Raw genomic sequence first — 23548 nt, 5'->3', positions numbered from 1 at the left:
ATTTAGGGTTTTTCCTGGTGTAGGGTAGAAAGAATAGTTCCACATTTATCTTTCCTACATGCAAGCAAGTGACCATTTTGTGCTTTTCAAACAGCATCCTAGAGGCGAGGTAGGTAGGGATTCTTTTCCGTCATCTAGAGATGAGACCCAAGAGGATTCTGAGTGGTCTAAGTCCCCAGCTTGTGCGCAGCAGACGTGGGACTTGAACACAGCTCTTCTGCTGGTTTCTGAGCATCTCTGATGAGGGGCTCGTGCTCAGTGACTTGGCAAATACAAATTTTATGTGAAGTGGAGAGTTTTTCTGATGACTCCATGAGGAAGCACTTACCTCATTTCCCATGTTTGGGACCAATTGGAAGGGCCACTGACATGAGCACGTAGGGAACCTTCTGTCTCTGTAGAGGCACGTTGCCATCCCAGTGAGAGGCAGAGGGCCTCTGTGAAGGGCACTGGTGGCAGCCATCTGGGACATCCCCCCCGCCCCAGAGACTCATCTGGATCCAGGGAGATGCTTTGGCAGCTGGTGGCGGGAACATGATGCTGGGTGGCAGCCGGGCAGCCACCGTGCCTCACGGCTGTGGCCAAGAATGTGCCTGTCGCTTCTGAGAACACACCCCTGCCAGAGGTTACCTGGGAGACCAGGGCCCCAGTGACCAGGGAAGGGAGTGCCTGCTCCTGAAGGGTTCTCACTGCTAGTCCTCACATCACACCTTTCCGGGAAGGTGCCATCCCTCGCATTTTACAGACACTCAGAGTAAGTAACTTACCTCCAGTTGATCAGCAGAGCTGGGACTCAGAGGAGGTGGCGGGTCTCACATCACGTGGCTTCTAGTGCATTACAGCCTTCTGGACGGGCGGCTCAATGTTGTACGTTCGCGAGGGCCTTGGTATGTGCTCCACTCCATTCTTTTGTTCAACATGCAAACCGAGAGCCACATCATTGATTTTTTTACTGAGTGTTTCGTGCACTGCTGGCACTTGAGGTAGCTGATTTCGCTGAATTTCACATTCCCCTGCAGCAGGTGCTTTTGGTATCAGCACCACTTAATAGCGAATGGCCCGAGGCTTCACGTGATTGCCCAAGGTCATGTGGCCAGACCTGAGCCTTGAGCTCAAAGCTCATTGCCTTCATCACTCTGCAGTTTCGCCATTAAATATTTACTTCCACGGAGAGCAAATTGGGGTCTAAGACATATCGGATAATCCAGGAGTGGGCCATTGGAGGTAGAAATGTGTTCCCACCCTGATTCTTTCTTTCTTTTTTTTTATATGAAATTTATTGTCAAGTTGGTTTCCATAGAACACCCAGTATTCATCCCGATGATTCTTTCATTTTTGAACGACCGTCCCATTCTGCCTCAACCATCTCGGGGCAAAATGACCCCGCAGTCGTTGTCCAGCCTGGATGCTCCTCAGATGTTTCGGTCTCAGGACCCTATTACCCTGTTAAAAGTTGTCGAGAATCCAGAAGAGACTTAGTTTACATGGATGTAATGTATTTTTATTTATCATATTCTGTTATCTCTCAGAGTGATGACATCATCACATGTAACTTCCAGAACAGTCCACTGTTCACTTGTGAAAGAATGAAGGCAAAAAGGCATATAATATCTTAGTGTTGTTATGAAAATAGTTTTGACCTTGGAAATCTGAAAGGAAGTTCCCTAGACATTACTTTGAGAACCAGTGCTCTGGCTCCTTAACTTGTTCTGTCATTATCTGAAAGTTTCCATTATTTGTTTCTTTTGCGCGGATAGAGTGAGCTAAGGTACAGGTTCATTGGCTAGTATAGAGACCCAAAATTTCAGGGGCTTTTAGTCAGATGGAAGTTTCGGTCTTATGTCAGCATCCAGGATGGAGCAGTACAGGAATGGTACGGCAGCCCCAAGGTATCAGGGGCCCAGCCTCCCCTCTCTTGGGGCTCTGCCGTCCCTTAGCACATCACCTTTTTGACAGATGGCACTCCTGGCCGGCAGCAGGGGAGGGCACAGCACCGCTTTTTTAGCGAACAGCCTGGATGTGTTACCGAACACTTCCATCCATGTGGTCTTGGCCAGAATTTAATTCCATGGCTATCTTAGCTGCAGGGGAGGCTGGGAAGTGTGTATATTCTGATCGGCCCGGATGAAAGTTGGAAGAAAGGGCAAATGGCCACTAGGAGACAAGTGGCAGCCTGCCTCCTCCCATCACTAGAGATACTCTCTGCGACCAGTGCATCTGTCACTGTGCGCCTGAGCCTAGCACGGTGGGTTCTCCGCACCCCCTTGTAGGGAAGAGCCCCTGTGTGTAGCCGGGACTCAGTGCCCAGGGGGCCCTTTACGTCTCAGCCACAGGGATGGCCTGCGCCCCACAGCTCGGTTTCCTCAGTCTCGTGGAAGCTCAGAGGGTGAGACCTACCTTGTGATTGGCATCTGTCTGGCCCAGAGTGTCAAAGAGCAAGCAGGGGAGTTTGGGGAGCAGGGGATTCACCTGAAAGTATACCCAAGTCGCTGCACTTCCTGGCCGTGGAGAGCAAGAGTTGGGTCATGTGGATGCCCGGGGTCCTGGCTGGGCGGGCCAAGGCTGTGGGATGGTGAGCGGCCGGGAAGCAGAGAGCCTGTAAAGCAGTAATGGTGGTCTTGGTGTCCGCAGAGGAAACTGCCTGAGCAAGACATCGCGCAGGGGTCCTACATCGCCCTGCCTCTGACCCTGCTTGTCCTGTTGGCCGGCTACAACCACGATAAGGTAGGAAATGCAGAGGCCCTGCGAGAAAGTGCAGGGTTCCATCCAGTGTTACACACCTTCCCGCACACGGCGAGGTGTCCAGTGTTCCAGAATATAGGACACTGCAGGGTTGGAAGCGAGTGCGAAGGCCCCAAATCCAGTCCCCAGTCCTCTTTTCTTTCCTTTGCTTTTTTTTTAAACTTTTTAATTTATTATTATTTTTTAATGTTTATGTTTTTACTTAAACTCTAGTTAGTTAACATGTAGTGTAATATTAGTTTCAGGTGTGGAATTTAACGATTCAGAGCTTACATACAACACCCAGTGCTCATCACAAGTGCCCTCCTTAATTCCCGTCATCCATTTAACCCATTACCCCATCACCTCTAACAGTCTCTTATGGTTTCTCCTCCCTCTCTCTCTTTTTTCTTTCCCATATGTTCATATGTTTTGTTTCTTAAGTTCCACATATGTGTGAAATCATACGATACTTGTCTTTGTCTGACTGACTTCTATTGCTTAGCACAATATACTCTAGTTTCATCTATGTTGTTGCGAATGACAAGATCACATTCTTCGTGATGGCCGGGTAATATTCCACAGTGTGTGTGTGTGTGTGTGTGTATCACATTTTCTTTATCCATGCATCAGTTGATGGACATTTGGGCTCTTTCCATAATTTGCCTATTGTTGATAGTGCTGCTATAAATATTGGGGTATGTGTTTGAATCAGTATTGAATCAATATTTTTGTGTCCTTTGGATAAATACCTAGTAGTGCAGTTGCTGGGTCGTACAGTAGTTCTATTTTTAATGTTTTAAGGAACCTCCATACTGTTTTCCAGAGTGGCTGCACCCGCTTGTGTTCCCACCAACAATGCAAAAGGATTCCTCTTTCTCCGCATCCTCGCCAACATCTATTGTTTCCTGAATTGTTAATGTTAGCCATTCTGACAGGTGTGAGGTGGTATCTCAACATGGTTTTGATTTGTATTTTCCTGATGATGAGGGATGTTGAGCATCTTTTCGTGTGTCTGTAGCCATCTGGATGTCTTCCTTGTGAAAAAATGTCTATTCGTGTCTTCTGTCCATTTCTTAACTGGATCATTTATTTTTTGGGTATTGAGTTTGATAAGTTCTTTCTAGATTTTGGACATTAACCGTTTATCAGATAATGTCATTTGCAAATATATTTTCCATTCCAAAGGTTGCTCTTTAGTTTTATTGTTTCCTTTACTGTTCAGAAGGTTTTTATCTTGATGAAACCCTAGTAGTTCATTTTTGCTTTTTGTTCCCCTTGACTCAGGAGACATGTCTAGTTGGTACAGCTGATGTCAAAGAGGTTACTCCTGTGTTCATCTCTAGGATTTTGATGATTTCCTGTCTCAAAATCACATCTTTCATCCATTTTGAACTTATTTTTGTATATGGTGTAAGAAAGTGGTCCAGGTTCAGGTGCCTGGGCGGCTCAGTCGGTTGAGCATCTGGCTTCGGCTCAGGTCATGATCTCACAGTTCGTGAGTTCAGGCCTTGCGTTCAAGTCTGTGCTGACAGCTCAGAGCCTGGAGCCTGCTTCGGATTCTGTGTCTCCCTCTCTCTGCCTCTCCCTACTTGCACTCTGTGTCACTCTCTCTCTCAAAAATAAACAGACATTAAAAAAAAACTTTAGAAAATGGTCCAGTTTTCCCAATACCACTTGCTGAAGAGACTGTCTTTTTCCCATTGGATATTCTTTCCTGCTTCGTCGGAGATTAGTTGGCCACACAGTTGTAGGTCCGTGTCTGGGTTTTCTGTTCTGTTCCATCGATCTCTGTGGCTGTGTTTGTGCCAGTGCCATACTGTCATGATCACTACAGCTTTATAATAATAACTTGAAGTCTGGGATTGTGATGCCTCCAGCTTTGCTTTTCTTTTTCAAGATTGCTTTGGCTAATCAGGGTCTCTTGTGGTCCCACACAAATTTTAGGATTGTTTCTTCTAGCTCTGTGAAAAATCCTGGTGGTATTTTGATGGGGATTGCATTAAATGTGTAGATTGCTTTGGGTAGTATGGACATTTTAACAATGTTTGTTCTTCCAGTCCAGGAGCATGGAGTGTTTTCCCATTTCTTTGTGTCTTCTTCAATTTCTTTCATAAGCTTTCTATAGTGTTCAGCGTACAGATCTTTTACCTCTTTGATTAGGTTTATTCCTAGGTATCTTACGGTTTAGGGTGCAATTTCAAATGGGATCAATTCCTTGATTTCTCTTTCTGCCACTTCATTATTGGTGTAGAGAAACGTGACAGATTTCTCTATGTTGATTTTGTGTCCTGCGACTTTGCTGAATTCGTGTTATCAGTGCTAGCAGTTTTTTGGTGGCATCTTTTGGGCTTTCCACGTAAAGGATTGTGTAGTCTGCGAATAGTGAAAGTTTGACTTCTTGCCGATTTGGATGCCTTTTATTTCTTTTTTTGTCTGATGGCTGAAGCTAGGACTTCCAGTACTGTGTGAAATAGCAATGGTGAGAGCGAACATCACTGTCGTGTTTCTGGCCTTACAGCGAAAAGCTCTCAGGTTTTCCCCATTGAGGAGGATATTAGTTGTGGGTCGTTCATATCTGGCCTTGATGATATAGGGGTATGTTCCCTGTGTTCCTACTTTGTTGAGGGCTTTTATCAAGAATAGATACTGTACTTTGTCAAATCTCAGGCCTCCTTTGAAGGCCATAAACCTCTTGTAACATCTCCCCTAATCCTTTGTCCCCGTGTGTCTGCCAACCCTCTCCAGTGCCAAGGCCTCTCTCTGCCTCGTCTTGAACCAAGAGTCACCCGTTAGCCCACAGTGAGTGGTGAGCTGCCCGAAGAAGGAGGTGTGTTGACACATGAGGCTCCCTTGTCCCTCTGGGCAAGAGTATTCTCCTGGCATCCCTCTCTCTCACTTTCTCTCTCTCTCTCGTTCTAGCTCATTCCCTTGCTGTTGCAGTTGACAAGTCGACTACAGGGTGTGCGAGCTCTTGGCCAGACAGCCTCTGACAATAGCGGCCCAGAAGATGCAAAGAGACAAGCCAAGAAACAGAAGACAAGGCGGACGTGAGGAGGAGGAGGGGCAGGTGAATCTCACGCGGGACAGGCCGCGGCCTAGGGGCTGCCACCACCCGCCGTTGGCATCAAGCATGCATTCGACCAAGTTCAGCACGTGCTGTCGGCCCCATGCTCCCGCCGGTGCAGCTGCCCGGGCCTGCCCTCCCTCGCCCAGCCCTTGGTGCAATGCAATGAATGGACCCTCCTGTCACTCTGCTGAGCACACTTTATTTTCTGAGTTGAAGATAATTTATTATTAGTATTTTTGTCGAAGAAGTATTTAAGCTGTGCTGGTGGTGTGAGAATGTGATTCTTCATCTTCAGCGCTCGTTTGTGAGAATTGCAGTAAACGTGGGTTTTTGGTCCGCCAGCGAGGAACCTGCCAGAATGCGCCTTGTCCCTTGACTTCCCCCGCACCTGAGATCCCTGCTGGAAACCGCACAGCCTGTGTCTACTACTAGGAGGTTGGGTAGGAGGTAATGATCAATAAAATTGCCCATTCGTTCGTGTTGTAGCTCATCTCAGATGTGTCTCTTCGGTGACTTGAGCATAAAGCTGGGGTCATAAACCGAGATGCCTCGAGGGGCACGTCGGCCCTGAGTGAGGAGCCGGGGCAAGAGAGTCCTCAGCCAGGGTGAGGTTTGGCCTCAGCGCTAGGACAACAGGGGACGGAGGAGGGGCGGCAAGATCAAGAGTGCCCACCCCCTCTGAAGGAGCCAGAGTTTCTCGGCTCCTGCTCTCCTATGCTCTGCAGGAGCGCACCTTCATGGATGTAGAGAAGCCAGATGGACAAGTTACGGGTGAGACCGAAGTTTTAAAAGTGAGTGACAGATCCCATTTATTAAGAAACCACACAGGGGCACCTGGGCGGCTCAGTCGGTCGAGGGTCCCACTGGTAGTTTCTGCTCAGGTCACGATCTCATGGTTCTCGGATTGAGCCCCATGTCGAGCTCTGCGCTGACAGCGTGGAGCCTGCTTGGGATTCCCTCTCTCTGTCTCTCTCTGTCTCTGTCTCTGCCCTGGCGTTGCTCATGCAGGCGCTGGCTCGCTCTCAAATAAATAAAACTTAAAAAAAAAAAAAATTAGTGTTTAAAGAAAATAAAGAAGCCACACCAACCAATCAGAATGCCTATGTGGGATGGGTGAGGCTTGAAGGCTGCTCATTTGCATCCGGGGGCTGCAGCAATCCCCAGCATTTTACAGCATTCGTTCAGTTCTTCTCGGAAGTGGTCGATGTGATGAAGTTCCACTGACGGAGGGACACATCCATCCGGCCAGCATTTACTGAGAACCGCACTTGACAGGCACTGGGGATATGAAGATGGGCGTTGGGGGGGCAACACTGAGGTCGGGCCACATCTGCTTCGTTCCTCGCATCCCCAGCGCCTGCCATGTTGCGAGTATTCTGTGAGGAGTGAGCCAGTGCGCGTGCTGACGCGTGGATAGGTGAGTGCCCAGTGCCTGCCTTCATGGAATGCTCCCATCGCTGAGTGCAAGACCAGCCGGTGAGTGGTCAAGGGCAGTGTGGCGAGCCCAGGGCCTCCCGGTTTAGGAAGCGCAAGTGGCCGTGGGGGCACAGATCACCCCCTGAGGGTTTGAGGGGGGCTTCCCGGAGGTGATGTTAAGTGTGATTGAAGATCTAGAATGGAGAGAGGAGAAAGAGGGCAGAAGGTCTTGTTGGGTGTGATTTGCCAATGCAGGAGGTCAGCCCGAGGGTCCCCCCCTGGTCCTGGTGGCCCCCCCAAGAGTCGCTGTGTTGCTACCAGGTGGCTCTTGACTGCCGTTTCATGGGCTGGCTTTTTTTTTTTTTTTTTTAAACCATGAAAGGAAGTAAACTCTTGGAGATCTGGGACAGATGAGATACATAACCCAACTCTTGGAGTGTACGCTAACTCTTATTCCAAGTGGACACCCAGAAACGTCCCTTTTAAATGTTAATGGGGCTTTTTATTGACATGGTGTAAAGGTTAAGAGCTTGTGAAAGATCCTCCTAGATGTCAATACATTCCTTCCAGTTCTAGCCGCTGCCGTTAAGTGGCGGTCTTCCCCTGCCTCTGGCCACGGGTCACCTGGGTTGCCCAGGGCACTTCTGAAGGGCTCTGCCCCTGTGGGCGGGTGGGGGGTGAGGCGGGGGGAGAAGCGCGTGCATTTCTCAGTCCATTTGAAAGTTGGGCTTATTCCGTTGTCTCTAATTTTCTCATTTTCTGGCAACCTCAGGACAGAATGCCTCTGATTCCCCCTGGGAGGTGGACGGGTTAATGATGTTTGAGCATTTTGAATGGGGCCAAAGTTACATGAGAAGTTTTCTTTGTTTTTTTCTTAACGCTGAGAAAAATTTTAAATGTCTAAAATAGTGGGCTCTAACCTCCATTGTTTGCACATTTTTGCTTATTTAAGTGGCCATGAAATTTTCACTGAGGACACCCCAAAGACCTGTGATTCTAAGGTACTGGCTTCACCTTTCACTTGAGTCTTCTGGCTTGTCTTGTTTTCAATTTTATCAACCGACCAGCAAGGATTGGCGGACGAGGGGGGATGGGAAGGGCTGCAGGTGCACCCAGAGAAGGAGGGATTGGTGGCCACAAGAGAAGGGCAGAGGGAAGAGACAGCCCGGAGCTTAACTCGTCACGGTCTCCCCGGAGGAGAATGATTGCCATCCTTCAGTGAGAGCACCAGCGGGAAAGACCAGCCCTCCTTTGGTGGTCACCGTGTGCCAGGCACCGTGCTGTGCCCTTGCATTCACGATGCCCTGGATCCGTATGGCCTCGTGAAGCACACGTTTCAGTCCCATTTGACAGAGGGTAACACCGAGACTTAAGGATCTCACAGCTGCTAACAGGCAGAGCTGGGATTTGAACCCAAGTCCAAGAGTTCTTGCCCCCACTACACAAAAGGAGACCGTGCAATTATATGCCAGGTTGACCAGGGGGCTAGATCAGGGGATTAGAGAATGAATGCTGCGGGCAGGAGATGCGGATGTAGCTGTGATAAAGTTAGTAAAGATCCAGCCACATGCAACACTGTGCAGTGGAGGGTTGGGTCATGAAGGGACGTGGAGGACAGAGGACATTTTCATTGTTTCCTGAGTGTTGTTTCTGGGACCAGAGAACTCTGTGCCTAGACACTTAAATCCAATTCCTTTTTTTTTTTTTTTTAATTAAACACACTTTTTAAATGTTTATTTTGAGAGAAGGAGAGAGAATGAACGGAGGGGAAGCAGAGAGAGAGAGGGAGAGAGAGGGTCCCAAGCAGGCTCCACGCTGTCCGTGAACAGCCCAATGCGGGGCTTGAACTCACAAACTGAGATCGTGACCTGAGCTGAAATCAAGAGTTAGATGCTTAACCAACTGAACTACCCAGGCACCCAATTCCAATTCCTTAATAGGCAGGATTTCCTTTTCCTTAAAATTTGGAACATCCTGAAGGGGAGAGTTGGTCAGGATTAGGGGGGACAAAGTGGTTACATTCTTTTCAGCCTGAGTGTTCATTAGGAGTTAAGAACATCTTTTTCACCTGCATTTCCAGCCTCTGGCCTGTGGTTGGTGCTTGGGATAGGTACCAGCCTCAAGAGGGGCCCTAGTGATCCACGTTGTCCTATGTGGTCCCCTGTCACCTTGAATTGGGGCTGGCGTGGCGTGGCCAATGGAGTAGGGGAGGAGTGAGGGGTGATGTGTGACTTCTCAGGCTAGGCCAGGAAAGGTATTGTGCCTCCTTCTTTGGCTCAGGGTGCAGCTAGCTTGCCTGCCCTGCTTGAGGGTGCTCCTGCAGCCCTGTGGCGAGGAGCTGAGCCCTGTGGCCAGTAGCCCATCCAGTCTCACAGCCACGTGCGTGAGGCACCTTGGACGTGACCCTCCAGCCCTAGATAAGGCTTTGGATGATGCAGCCCCAGCCGACATCTGACTGCTGCCCCTTCAGAGGCCCCAGATTGAATACTGCCCAGCCAAGCTCTTCCCAAATCCTGCCCCACAGAGTCTGTGAAGACCATACATAATCATGTATTTGGCCTCTAAGTTTTGGGGTAATGTGTTATGCAGTGCTTGTGTACTGGTCCACGCTTTTTTGGTGTCATGTAATAGAAACCCAGCTCCAATTAGCTTAAGCAAAATGGTCCATTTCACTCTGATCATGTAATTTAGAGATCCAGGCTTTATGTACGGCTGGATCCAGGGTCTGTCTTAGTCTCCTGCCTCTGCTTCCTGTTACGTGTTGACCTTGTTGTTTCCTCCACCAAGACGCTGTGGGCAGCTCTCCATGACTGGCTCTGAGAGACCACTTTATACAAACCGACAGATGTTTAAAGCAGGCCCAAGTGTGCTTGCTCAGTCACTGCTCTCCCCAAGTGGAGTGTGGGAAACTGGTCTTTGACTTTTGTCAGTCTGTTGTGCTCCTATGGAAGACAGTCACCTGGCAGTGTTAGGCCTTAACATCCCGATTTGTAGGCCTGACAGAAAGAGAACTTCATCTTGAGGCAACACGTGTCAGTCCTGGGAAAGGGGCAAAGTGCAGAATGGCTGGGGCCCCACCAGACCCGAGCCACACCTACATCACGCCATTGGTAGCTGCCATGATGAGGGATTCTCCGTTTCCTAAAGAAGCAGGTGGTGGCGAGCTGTCAGTTCCACTTTCCTTAAAACTTGATGACAAGGCCTGGTTGAAGTCACCTGCCATTTTGGGCTTTATCTTTTCATTAGCAATGTGACCAAGACCTTATGGACCTTATGACATGTCTAGAGAAGGAAGAAACTAATCCGTCTGTGAGCCTACTATTTGCTAGGGCCAGGAGTCGCCTTTCCAGCCCTGGAACTTGGTGGAACAGGAAAAGGTAGGATGTGCCCTTTTCCTCCCCACCCTTCTCAGTGGGAGAAGGTGTTTATGCTTCATGATACAATGGTGGGATCATGGTTGTATCATGAATATATGTTTTTAATGTTTATTTTTCAGAGAGAGAGACAACACGAGCTGGGGAGGGGCAGAGAGAGAGAGTGAGACACAGAATCTGAAGAGGCTCCAGGCTCTGAACTGTCAGCACAGAGCCCGATGCAGGGCTCAAACTCATTAACTGTGAGGTCATGACCTGAGCCGAAGTCAGATGCTCAACAGACTGAGCCACCCAGGTGCCCCTAAAAATGCTTCTTTGTACACCTGCAAGAATGCCTTACCTCAGTGATGACTGATACTCAGTTACAGCAGCAAAGAACTGTTCACATAAGAAGATGAGGTCTAAGATTTGTATTGGTTGAGGGACAGGGGTCAGCAAACCATGGCCCTTGGGCCAAATCTGGTCTGTCATCTGTGTTTGGAAATAAAGTGTAATGGGAACACAGCCATCCCTGTTCATTTACAGATTACCCATGGCTTTTTTTTTTTTCCCCCCACAGTGGCAGAGGTAAATAGCTGTGGCAAAGACTTTATGGCCTACAAAGCCTACAAACTTTACATATGGCTCTTTCTAGGAAAGGTTTGCTGACCTCTAGTCTGGTGGGTGCTTTGTAAAGTCTGATCTTCAGGGGGAGTCATCAATTGGTTCAGCATGTATGAACTGAGCATCTAGCCTGTGCCTGGCACCGCTCTGTGTCCGGGGGATATAGTGGTGAGAAAGAGCAACCAGGCCTCAACTCTCCTGGCGGGTAGTGCTGACAGAGGGGAGGGACAACGTACAAGTAAATGAAAATTTCTTGGATAACGGTAAGTGTTATTAAAAAGAGGAGAATAGGTGGTATGGTGGAAGGTGACTGTCAGGGAGGGCCACTCTGTCGAGGTGACATTTAAGCTGAGTCCTGAAGAAGAGAAGGGGCCAGTTATGCCAAGATCTGCACGAAGAGCTGCCCAGGTGGAAGGGTCAGAAACTGCCAAGGCTCTGAGGAGGAAATGAGCTTCATGAGTTCGAGGAACAGCAACGAGGCCATGCCCTGGGAGAGTTTAACCTTCAGAGACTGGCAGGAGGAAGGACCTGACCAAGAAACCAAGAGGCGTGGCCAGTGAGGTGGGAGAAATCCACCCACTCACTGATGAATTAATGAATGCTCATTAGTAATAATATTGGTCATGACCAATGCAAATGACTCATGTGGAGACCGTGTCACCAATTCATACTTGTCTTCTGCTTAGGATGAACCATATGAGACTACCATTTTCATGGGCCAGAATGGTTGAAGAGCCAACTCACCATACACGTATACTGAAGTTAAACAAGTAGATGGATGGTACATGGTGGGAGCTAGGTTTCTCACTGTTGGAGTAGAAGGTGACTGATCCACTACAAAGAGAGCTAGAATGATCCATGTGGGAGTGCCTCAAAGTTGGAGACACAGTGTGAACTCAAATTTACCTTAATATATATAGGTGGTCACATATAGAAATAATTATACACGTGTGCATATACACAGGTTAGTTGCTTGCCTTTTCAGCTGAGGGGGGCTAGAAGGAACAACACCCCAGTAGTAACCAACACCTAGTGCCCGGATCTTCATTCTCTAAGAAATACCACTTTCTGATAAAAGGAATGGGGACTCCTTGGGAAATGTCTAATTTCTAATTCTAGGACAGGGTAGGAAATAAATAGGATGAACCAGGGGCCTCTTGTAGGGTCAGAAAGTAAGTGCTTTCTGACTTTTCGTGCTTTCCTTTAGCACAAAAGGAAGTGCTAAACAAATTGATGGGGGTATCTCCCAGGGACACAACAGGCAACTGAAAGAGCTACCAGGGGTCAAAGCTGCATGGGATTATAATCCAAAGTGTAAAATAAGTACCCATGATTCCATATATATAAATAAATGATTGAATAAGTCAACAAATGGTGGGGAAGAGACAAATCTCCCATATAGCAGAATTCCAACCCCCGCCCTCCAGGAAATGGAATATAATCCCCACGCTTCAAGCGTTGACTTCTTGTAATGACTTCCTTCCAAAGAAAACTGAAGAAGGGGGAATGCTTTTCTTTGTGGTGAAGAAACCTGACACAACCTCAGCCCAAGTGATCACGGTCGGCATCAACAGCAACAAATCATCTTGAGAGTGCATACCCTTGATATGAAGTGATGGCAGTGACATTTTCACCTCTGTGGCCTTTCTCAAAACACAAAAGTCCTATCTAATGAGAAAAATGTCAGACAAATCCCAGCCGAGGGACATTCTCACAAAACACGTGACTGGTATTCCCCCAAAGTGTTAAGGTCATCAGTGTGGTAGCCTGGCGTAGAAAAAAAGGACATTAAGTACAAACTAAGGAAGTCTGAATAAATCTGAACTTTAGTTAATAATAGTATTGCATCGGGGCGCCTGGGTGGCTCAGTCGGTTAAGCGTCCGACTTCAGCTCAGGTCATGACCTCGCGGTCTGTGAGTTCAAGCCCCGCCTCGGGCTCTGTGCTGACATCTCAGAGCCTGGAGCCTGCTTCAGATTCTGTGTCTCCCTCTCTCTCTGCTCCTCCCCTGCTCATGCTCTGTCTCTCTCTGTCTCAAAAATAAATAAAAACATTAAAAAAAAAAAGTATTGCACCAATATGTGGGACACATGGGGGCTTTCTGTATTATCCTTGCCATTTTCCTGGAACTATGGTAAAATGGAAAGTTTGAACATTTATTTAAAAGAAGGAAAGTGGAACTTTCAACCATCTTCTCGGAAGCCTCAGCGCCATCAGAGCCAAGTGGAAGAAGAAGCCAATGTACAGGCTGAAACGAAGAAGAAGAAAGAGGAGGCAGAGGTCCAAGTAAAGCGCTAGCTTGTGCACATGTGGAAGCCACAGGAATAGAAATAAGGAAAGCAAGAGTCCAGGAACGCTGGAACACATTGTCGGACTGCATGTTTACTTTCTAGAACTTGATTCAGTGGATCAAGAACATCCATCGCCATCTGTTTGCAACGACCACCTTGGAGAGACCCACCTTGCTCCTACCAAGACAGTCCTTTTTGGTCCTTTGCCCTGGACTTGTGACTTTTGGGACTAGTTTTGTTTTCATTTTGTGGCTGAAGGTGACACGTACGATAAATAATCATTTTTGCTGTCTTGGATGAGGGGGAAAAAATGTTGAATACTCACAATGTCATATGCTCAACCTAGTACATGTCTTACCTTGGTTAGCGTGTGAGCATGAGTGTGTATTGTGCCATCTAATCTCTGTTGCCTCTCACACAGCCAATGGCCCCAAGAGACCAAAAAAAAAAAAAAAAAAACACAAAAAACAAACCCAAGTTAGGGATATATTCGTGGCCAGGAAATGGTCTAGCATCCAGACTGCCTGCATTGGTCTACCTGAAAAAGCCAAGAAGATAGGCAGGGGTCAGCAAACTATAGTGTGAGGGCCAAATCGATCTGACTGCCTGTTTTTGTCAATAAAGTTTTATTAGAACACAGCCATACCCATTTATTTATGTATTGCCTATGGCTACCTTTTTTTTTTTTTTTTTAAAGTAGGCTCCATGCCCGGCATGGAGCCAACATAGGGCTTGAACTCAAGACCCTAAGATCAAGACCTGAGCTGAGATCAAGAGTAGGATGCTTAACCAACTGAGCCACCCAGCTGCCCCATCTATGGCTACTTTTGGGTGACAGCTGTAGAATTGAGTAGCTACAACAGAGATCGGATGGCCCACAAAAGATTTACTATCTATCTGGTCCTGCATAGGGCACACAGATTCTGCCATCATCCCTAGCAGGAAAGGCGAGGAATCCCCATCTCGGGACAATTCAATCTTTTCACAACAGAGCACACAGCTGGGGAAAGCCTGAGGTTCTTTGGGACTGAAATGGATCATTAATATTGAATGTTTACAACCTACTTGCTCCAGATGATTCAATTTAATTTCTACTGTCTATCGTAACAGAGTTCCCACGTGCATGGGTCGGGGCTGTATGTCTTCGTTGGCTTTCTGAGGCTTCGGAGCATATTGATTCTGCGAAATGTACATTTCTCTGAAAAGAACGTCTCCTGACATGACAGGAGATCACACATTGCTTGTTTCCTGTCCCTTTCATTCCGCTCTGAACAAAATAAAATCATGATCCCAATGTCACTGAGGGACCCTCATGTCTCTTGGAGTCTGGGCTCCCTTTGCCTGCTTTCTTCTTTAATCTCTTTCAAGCCAGTGAGGCAGGGTAGAGCAGTTCACTGGCTTTGGAGCCAGAGAGATGTGAGTGCGAGTTCTGCTTCTCTTATTTCCTGGGCTGTTTGCCTTCGGGTAAGCTGCCTCATGTTCCTGAGTCTTAGGCTGTTCCATAGTAAAATGGGGATAGTGGCTGCAACGGGGCACTTCTAAGGATTCAGTGATGCTCACAGAGCTGCTGCTACAGGGCTTGCTGTCTGGTATCATCCCTTCGCACAGGCAGGTTGATATTTAGCTGGTATCCCCTGGTGTAGCTGTGCCTGTAGTTTACAGCCAGCCATTGGGGTGGATTGGTTAGTGCCAATGCCCTGACAGATGTTTGTTATTTGAGAAATCATCCCTCTTCCTTTCAGGGCTTCAGACAATTTCATGGGTCTGCCCTGGTACAGACACCAGTTGGAGCTCTACCCAGCTCCCCTTTACCTGGCCACCTTCCCCTAGCTGCTGAGAGAGCCGGCTGCTAAGAGCTCACAGCTGTCTCCTTTTCCAGAGAATTGCCTGCTCCAGATGGGAGCCACCTCACCCTGGAGGGGATGCCATGCCTCAGTGACTAACTGATATAGGAATAGGGATTGCTGACCCCTGCCTCACAGTGGCCCAGTCCGTGCTCCAGAGCTCCCCGTGGGATCATACCAAGCTTAGCCTGTAGAGAGCATACTCTCTCTTGACTCTTTCCCCTTCTGTTTCCTGTGGCTTTCACTTCCCTTCTCTTGAAAGCCCTTCCTTAAAAACCCACATCTGCCCAAATCTGTTTTGCTGCTCTGCTTCTAGGAAATCTGACCCAAAGCCATCAGTGTCTTGTTACAGACCTAGATCTTTTTGCCAGAACAGTGGTCCCTCCTTGGGGTCCTAGTGAGATCATCTGCATGGAGCTGGTTTGGTGGGCTTTGCAGGCAGGCAGGGACCCTGTTGGGGAGGTGACTCAAGGGTTTTGTCAAATATCTTTGTCCCCCGACACGTGCAAAAAAATCTAGGATCAGACTGCAGGGTTTCCTCCACACCTCACCGTGGCTCTATTGTCTGTTGTGCTATTGGAAGGCACTGAGTTTGGAAGGAATGTATCTGTGAGTGTGATGTGTGAATGCAGCTATTTGTATGTGCACACATTTATGTGTGGGGTCCTGTGCGTGTGTGTATGTGTGCACGTAAGTGTGTGCACGCATGTGCCTATGCACGAGCTGAGCCCGTGAGCCCCACTTCCGGCCCAGTGCAACTGCCTGGGCTGGCCCTGCCTGTCTGCTGCTCTGGGACCCTCAGGTGATAGCCAGCTGGCAAACAAGGAGAGCGCTGGGATGTCTTGTTCATCAGGACTCTTTGACCATCCCCACCATATTGGGCCTCTTGGCCTCTTGGGCATGACTTGGCCTCTGCTGGCTTTGAGGGCCTGCCAGAGATACCATCTGGTCTTGAAAATGTTTTTGGCCCAGGCATAGCCCACTGACCCCTGCCTGCTGGTCTATCACTTCTCCATCCAGGAAAACAGCACAGCCTGACCTGAGTGAGCACTGGCATGGGGCCACGTCTTAGGACAGGATGCTTTGGGGTCAACCTGGATTCTGGACCTGGTGCTGCCACTAAGGTGCAGAGCATATTGGGTCAGCCACTGCCCTCTGGCCCCATCCTAAGTCTGATTAGAGGAGAGCTAGCCTCTCTTTGGGTTTACCCAGTCTGGACCACCTCCACCTGGGAGATGGGTTGGGGGAAAGACATTAATGTTTGGAGCAGTGTGTATTAGTCAGCACTCATGTTTGCAAGAGTTAGAAACCCAGCTCCACCTACCTTAGGCAAATGTCTCCAGAACCCAAGGACAAGCAAGATGCAGCTGTGCTTCTGGATGGAACACTTGGAACCAACAGCTTGAGTTCCTTCTTAGGCACAGAACTAAGGAGTTTATAGTCTTTTTCTCATTTGATTCTCACACTGGTGAGGGAAGTGAGGCTCAGAGCAGTTAGGTGACCTCCCAAGGTCACACAGATAAGTGGTGTTGCGGACCCCAAAGCCTGAGCTCTTAGTCACCAGGCACTGTTTCAGGGTATTTGTTAGCGTTGGCTAAACCGCTGTAACAAAGAGGCCCAAACAGAATGGTGCGCACACAAGTTTATTTCTGACTCCTGTTAAATAGTTTGGGATGGTCCCAGGTGAACAGGGGGGCTTGGTCTGTGTTATGCACAGTTGTTTGGGGCACAGAGTCTGTGACACCTCCAACATGTGGCTTCTCAGGTCACCTTGGAGACACAGCGTGGTGGAGTACACACGGTGGAATTTTATGGAAGTGGCCCATTGCTTCCAACTGGAACTCAGTTGGGTGGCTGGCTCCACGTAGGTGCGGGGGCTGCTGGGAAATCTGACTAGCTGTGTGGTAGGGGGAAAGGGAAGGACCAAAGGTGATGGGCAGCCTGAAGTCTCTGCCACACATGATAAGTATTACCATCATTTCTTGCTCTTTTAGTCCTTGTTCATAAGTAGTTTTTCTACTCAGAGCCATAACATATATTCTAGTTTTATTTCTTTCATTTATCATAATCCTTTTTCTGTGTGGCTCCACTGAGTTTCCTAATGATCATGGTTATGGGCTGTGTGCACCAATTGTTGGTCAGTTAACTTGTTCCAGTGTTTTTCAGATAATAAAACAGTAAACAGCTTTATGCAAAAAAAACCCTTCAGTACCGTTGAATTATTTCCTTAAATTCGCAGGAGTAGGGATACCAAGTTGAATGAGTGAGGATTTTTATGGCTTTGGACACTGATGACCTTATTGCTTTCCTAAGGGCTGGCCGCCGTCTACAGTGATGCTCACAGTGTTGCCGGCATTGGGTGCAATCGTTTTTTTTCTCATTTAGTTGTTGTGGAATGGTTCCTTAGTTTATTATGATAGCCTTTTCCAGGTCTTAACCCTTGAGTAGGAAGTTAGTGTGTGTGTGTGTGTGTGTGTGTGTGTATGTGTATCGGGCTTAAGTCATACCTGCTGGAAATGTAGCTTTTTCTTTTGTCTTTGGGAGTGACAAGACGATTTACCCACTTAACAAAAGCTTAGGGAGTACCTGTTACATGTCAGGCAGTGGTCCAGGCCCTGGGCGTATGATGAATCAAGAAAAGACAAAGACCCTGCCCTCACAGAACTTTATATTTTATGGGAAGACAGACACTGGTCGAGTAACACATGGACGGATGAGACTATTTTAGTTGGTGAGAAGTGCAAGAGGAAAACAGGACTGAGTGATGGGCTGGTGGGCGGGGGCTGTTCTAGTTTGCAGGTGATATTCAGAGAAAACCTGAGTCCTATGTGATAAGAAGGAGCCAGCCATATAAAAAGCAGAGGGAAGAACATTCCAGACCGAGGGGGGCAGCTCCTGCAGAGGCCCCAGGGTAGGAATAAGAAGGGAGGGGTCAAGAAATAGCAGTCAGGGGGCGCCTGGGTGGCGCAGTCGGTTAAGCGTCCGACTTCAGCCAGGTCACGATCTCGCGGTCCCTGAGTTCGAGCCCCGCGTCGGGCTCTGGGCTGATGGCTCAGAGCCTGGAGCCTGGTTCCGATTCTGTGTCTCCCTCTCTCTCTGCCCCTCCCCCGATCATGCTCTGTCTCTCTCTGTCCCACAAATAAATAAAAAACGTTGAAAAAAAAATTAAAAAAAAAAAAAAAGAAATAGCAGTCAGGACAGTCTGGTGGGAATGGGCAAAGAGAGACTGGTAAGAGACAAGACCAGCGACATCCACAGAGATCACATATGACTTTGCAGATGGGATAGAGAATTGAGATGTTTTCTAATGGCACCCGAAAACCACCAAAGGGCTCTAAGCAGGGGGAGGAAAATGATCTGTTGCCGTTTTGGAAGGATGACTATGGGGAGAAAGAACTGCAGGGCAGAGACTGGAAAACTTTTCCCGCAAAAGACCAGATCACAAATACTTTAGGCCTCATGCCCCACATAGGGTCTCTATGGCAACTACTCAGCTCTGCCATTGTGGTGGGAAAACAGCCCTATAGATGGGACATACATGAACGGATGTGGTTTTGTTCCAAAATAAACATTTATTTACAAAAGCAGGTGGCCGGCAAGATTTGACTCAAGCGCCATCATTTCCTGACCTCTGCTGGAGGGGATTAAGAGCCCAGGCAGGGAGACCACCCAGAGGTCACTGGATTAAACCAGAGGAGACATGATGGTGGCTTGGGCCAGAGTAGTGGAGGCCGAAATTCGGAGAAGCAGATGGATGTGGGATGTGCTATGGAGGTCGAGTGGACTTCAACTGGTCTGCCTGGGGAGCCCTTCAGTCTTTCACAGATGCCTCTGGGGAAGAGTCAGGAAAGTATGGAAAGTTCTAGGACTGTCATCTTGGATGGGGGCGGGGATAACCAGGTGCTTGAAATGTGGTCTGGAGACCAAGTAACTTGTCTGAGTCATGCAGTTAAGGGGGGGTCCATGGCCAGGATTTGACTTCAGTCACAGCCATGAGGCTACACCTCCCAGCTCAGGCGAGGATTCTGTGTCACCCTGTCCAACCTGCAGCTGACACTTGGGGTTCTGTCCAGGCCGTTGGCTGGCAGGTGTACAGTCCCCACAGGACTTGGGGACCATACAGCCCCAAGCTGCACCACTTCCTGGCGGAATAACCTTGGGCGGGTCACCCTTACCTCAGAGCCTCAATTTCCCCAACTTTCCCAATTTTCAGCCCTCAATTTTCAGCAGAGTCCCACCTCTGGCAGTGTTGGGAGGAGGGGAGCATCCAGTCCTAGGACTCGCTCACAAGATGGCAGACGGCTCTTGGTACCAAAATTCTTTAAAGATGTCCCTCCTTCAGAGCCCCCAGCTCCATCTTGCTATCTTATATTTTTAAAGGGTCTTTCTGTGACTTTTGAATATCTCTGTTCTGGCTGATCCATTAGGTGTCAGTTTTTACCGTTAACTCAGTTCAGCTTTCTTCCCCAGTGTTGGGTGGGGGCAGAGGGGTCCTCCTTCATGAGGGTTCCAGCCGTCCCAGAGTCGAGCCTGGTCTTCTGTTCAACACCACGTGCCAGGCCCCCAGCACGCTGCCAGGCACACAGGGGCTGAATGTAAGATCCTCCATTTGCTGTGACCCCCCCCCCCCCACCAAGGGAAGCCCTCATCAGCTCAGTGACTACTGTATCTTGTCCCTCCCCAGGACCTAGTCCAGTGCCTGGCACGCAGTAGGGGCTCAGTAAATGTAAGCAGGACTGTTGGAACTATATGTACAGTAACACTTAGGAGAAGCTTACCTGCTTGGGATCTTTCCTTTCTCTTTTCTGTGTCCCAAGGCATTCAGGGCTCACAGAGGTGGCCTGCCAGCTGTGGCTCCGGGACCCTGCTCTAGCCTCTGCCATTAAGGTGCAGGGGAATGCATCAGTACCATCTGGGAGCTTGACTGAAATGCAGACTCCCAGGCCCTGCCCCAGACCTACTGGGTGGGAGTCTCTGAGGGAGAAGGGGGCCTAAGAAGCTTCCTGGTGATTCTCATGCCCAGGAATGTTTGAACATGGCCCTCATTTCTCAGCCTGGGGGAAGTCATGGAGCCCTGTCAGAGATAGAACTGTGCACGTGATGCTTCATTGGTCTGACCCAGGCCAGCATTTGTCATGTAATAGTCTCCCTTTTGGTGAGTGGCTTTGACAAAAGGAGCCATTGCTTAAGTTGGTCGGGGACCAGGCACTTCATCTGCTGTATGTGTCCGACCCAGAGGCTGGCTCATTCCTCAAGTGCCTTCCTCCAGCGCTGAGTCCATCCATTGCCTTGGACACAGTGAAATGACTTCTCCTTAACAGGCAGTCGGCTGCTTGAATCCCATCTGGGGCTGGTGATGTGGGACTCCTCAAAGGCTGATCCTTGGCCGGAAGAGTGGTGAGCTCCCCATCACAGGAGTCGTGCATGTAGAGGCTGGAAGATCAATGAGCAGGGATGCTCCAGGAAGAGCCCACCATTCAATGTGGGGTCAGACTGGGTGATTTTGAGGGTCCCTCTCAGTATTGCTATATAGCCCCGCCCCTCTCTTTTTAGCGCCCCCTTCTCCTTTCTCTTCCCCAGTGCCTCCTTGTCACCACAATTTATGCCCAGCCTCAGGCTGAGAAGGAACAGGGATGAACAATAGCCATCATGGTAAAATGTAAAGACCAGGGACTTGGGGTCATACCCTACTGTGCTGAACTACTGCGGGTGTCTTCTCAATAGTTGTGCGGCTCGGGCATGCGTAGTGAACAGTACCCTGTTGCCCTACCCATGTCCCTCTGGCTTAGCCGTACACTGGAGTCGGCTAGGACTAGCTCCCAAGAGTCAACTGGTAAATTTTCAGGAATTTTGTGAACATTTTCAGGAACATTGCAGGCCAATTGACATTATGTTGGTAGCTTGAAATTGGCCTTCATGGGAGTATTTATACCATAGGAATCAGCAAACATTACAAATCTAGACTCCTCCTCCTCCTCCCCAATCTATAGAACCAGTTGAACGTTGACCTCCATGCCACTGCTCTAGCTTGCTACATCAGTGAGAGGTGGTCAACTTCCAACTGCTGGTATATCTGCCTCTCCTTATGTGAGGGCTTTCTCCAAAACTTTAGAGCATTACTGTGTCCTTACAGAAGACAGGCTGGCGGGGCGCCTGGGTGGCGCAGTCGGTTAAGCGTCCGACTTCAGCCAGGTCACGATCTCGCGGTCCGTGAGTTTGAGCCCCGCGTCAGGCTCTGGGCTGATGGCTCAGAGCCTGGAGCCTGTTTCCAATTCTGTGTCTCCCTCTCTCTCTGCCCCTCCCCCGTTCATGCTCTGTCTCTCTCTGTCCCAAAAATAAATAAAAACGCTGGAAAAAAAAAATTAAAAAAAAAAAAAAGAAGACAGGCTGGCAGTTATGTTTTGGGAATTCATGTTCCTGAGAGCATCCCTCAACCAATGACTGACAGGTGTGTAAATCCCTGGCTCCCTTTCCTCTTGGCTCAGAGGGCTCAGAGACGCGTTTCTCACTGACAAACGGTGTTTCCTGACGGGATTAAGCTGCAGGGCCCACACTGGAAGTGTCTTGAGAACAGGGTGCCTCTCTTCCCTAGGTCATGTCCCCACTTCTCTGCCGTATTTCTTTCACCTCCCAAATCAACTACTTGTACTTGAATCCTTGCCTCATGTCTGCTTCTGGGGGAGCCCAAACCACCACTGCATATGACTTAACCTCTCTGGACTTCAGTTTCCTAATTTAGAAGTGGGGTGTTAACAATGGACTCAGGGAAGGGAAGGAAACATAAGATAGAAACAGAGAGGCAAACCATAAGAGACTCTTAAATACAGAGGACAAACTGAGGGTTGCTGGAGGGAAGGTGAATGGAGGGATGGGGTAAATGGGTGATGGGCACTGAGGAGGGCACTTGTTGGGATGAGCGCTGGGTGTTATACGTAAGAGATGAATCACTGGGTTCTACTCCTGAAGCCAAGACTACACTGTATGTTAACTTGAATTTAAATTAAAAGGAAGGAAAGAAAAAAAACCTGACTCACAGGCAGGTGTGAAGGTTACCTCAGCACAGGGGAAGGGTGAAGCTGACCCTGGACAGAAACTGGTCTCCTTTGAAGTGCCTAGAACAGTGCCTGGAATACGCACAGGAAAGAGGATTGGCAATGCCTGCTACCTAGTAAGCATTCAGCAAGGGGTCCATCAGTGTCCCCTATCTGATTTGATTTTGGTTGCATCTCCTTAAGTCACAAGTGACCAACCCTACCAAAAACACGCTGAGGGATGCCTGGGTGGCTCAGTCGGTTAAGCGTCCGACTTCGGCTCAGGCCATGAACTCAAGGTTCGTGAGTTGGAGCCCCGTGTCAGGCATTGTGCTGACAGCTCAGAGCCTGGTGCCTGCTTCAGACTCTGTGTCTCCCCCTCTCTCTCTGCCCCTCCCCTGCTTGTGGTCTTTCCCTCTCTCAAAAACAAATAAGCATTAAAAAAAAAAAAGCACACTGAAACATAGCTAGATGTAAGTAGCATATGGACTGGAAAGAGTTGCTGCATGGACTAGAGACTAGGGACCCAGCAACACCAAGATGCTTTATATGTCTGCACATCTGTCACCTCTGTTGGTGTTTTTTTTTTTTTTTAAGTTTATTTATTTATTTTGAGCAAGAGAGTGGGGAGGGGCAGAGAGAGAAGGAGAGAGAGAATCCCAAGCAGGCTCCAAGCTGTCAGTGCAGAGTCTGACATGGGGTTCAATTCCATTAACTGTGAGATCATGATCTGAGCCGCAATCAAGAGTAGGACACTTAACTGACAGAGCCACCCAGGTGCCCACCTCTGTTGGTGTTAACATCTCTTGATAACTGGGCCTTATCTTATCCTACCACAGAAGAGCTCCTCTCATGAATGGGAATGGATGATAAAACAAAAAAACTTTGTGGCACTAAGCTGCTGATATTTGGGAATTTGTTGAACAACACAGCACAGTCATTAGTCTGACTAATCTAGAACCTTCCCTACACTATAATTCTCTTAACTGCCTTACAAGGTAGGCGTTTGTATCCCCACTTAGAACATGGGAAAATAAATAGTTTCGGAGAGGTTGAAGAGCTGATAAGAGCCTGTTTCCTTGCCCCGCAGTCCCAGGGGGCTTAAGATGTAAATCAAGGGGCACCTGGGTGACTCAGTGGGTTAATCCTCCGACTTTGGCTCAGGTCATGATCTCACAGCTTGTGGTTTTGAGCCCTGT

At 48.6% G+C, this 23548-nt stretch overlaps 1 protein-coding gene across 2 annotated transcripts in view; it reads left to right on the top strand.

The window, feature by feature from the left end:
* The window catches only part of LOC101097198 (nodal modulator 1), a 56397-nt gene extending 50121 nt beyond the window's left edge, over positions 1–6276 (top strand). For both annotated transcript variants that reach the window (XM_045047778.1, XM_023247123.2), the window contains 2 exons: positions 2632–2724; positions 5644–6276. In XM_045047778.1, coding sequence (XP_044903713.1) covers positions 2632–2724; positions 5644–5775 — 225 coding nt within the window. In that variant the 3' untranslated portion in view covers positions 5776–6276. The remainder of the gene's footprint in view (positions 1–2631; positions 2725–5643) is intronic.
* The last annotated feature ends 17272 nt before the right edge of the window (positions 6277–23548 follow it).

Source organism: Felis catus, chromosome E3, assembly GCF_018350175.1.
Source record: "Felis catus isolate Fca126 chromosome E3, F.catus_Fca126_mat1.0, whole genome shotgun sequence".
Lineage (NCBI taxonomy): Eukaryota > Metazoa > Chordata > Mammalia > Carnivora > Felidae > Felis > Felis catus.
This window is presented reverse-complemented; position numbering and strand designations above follow the sequence as displayed.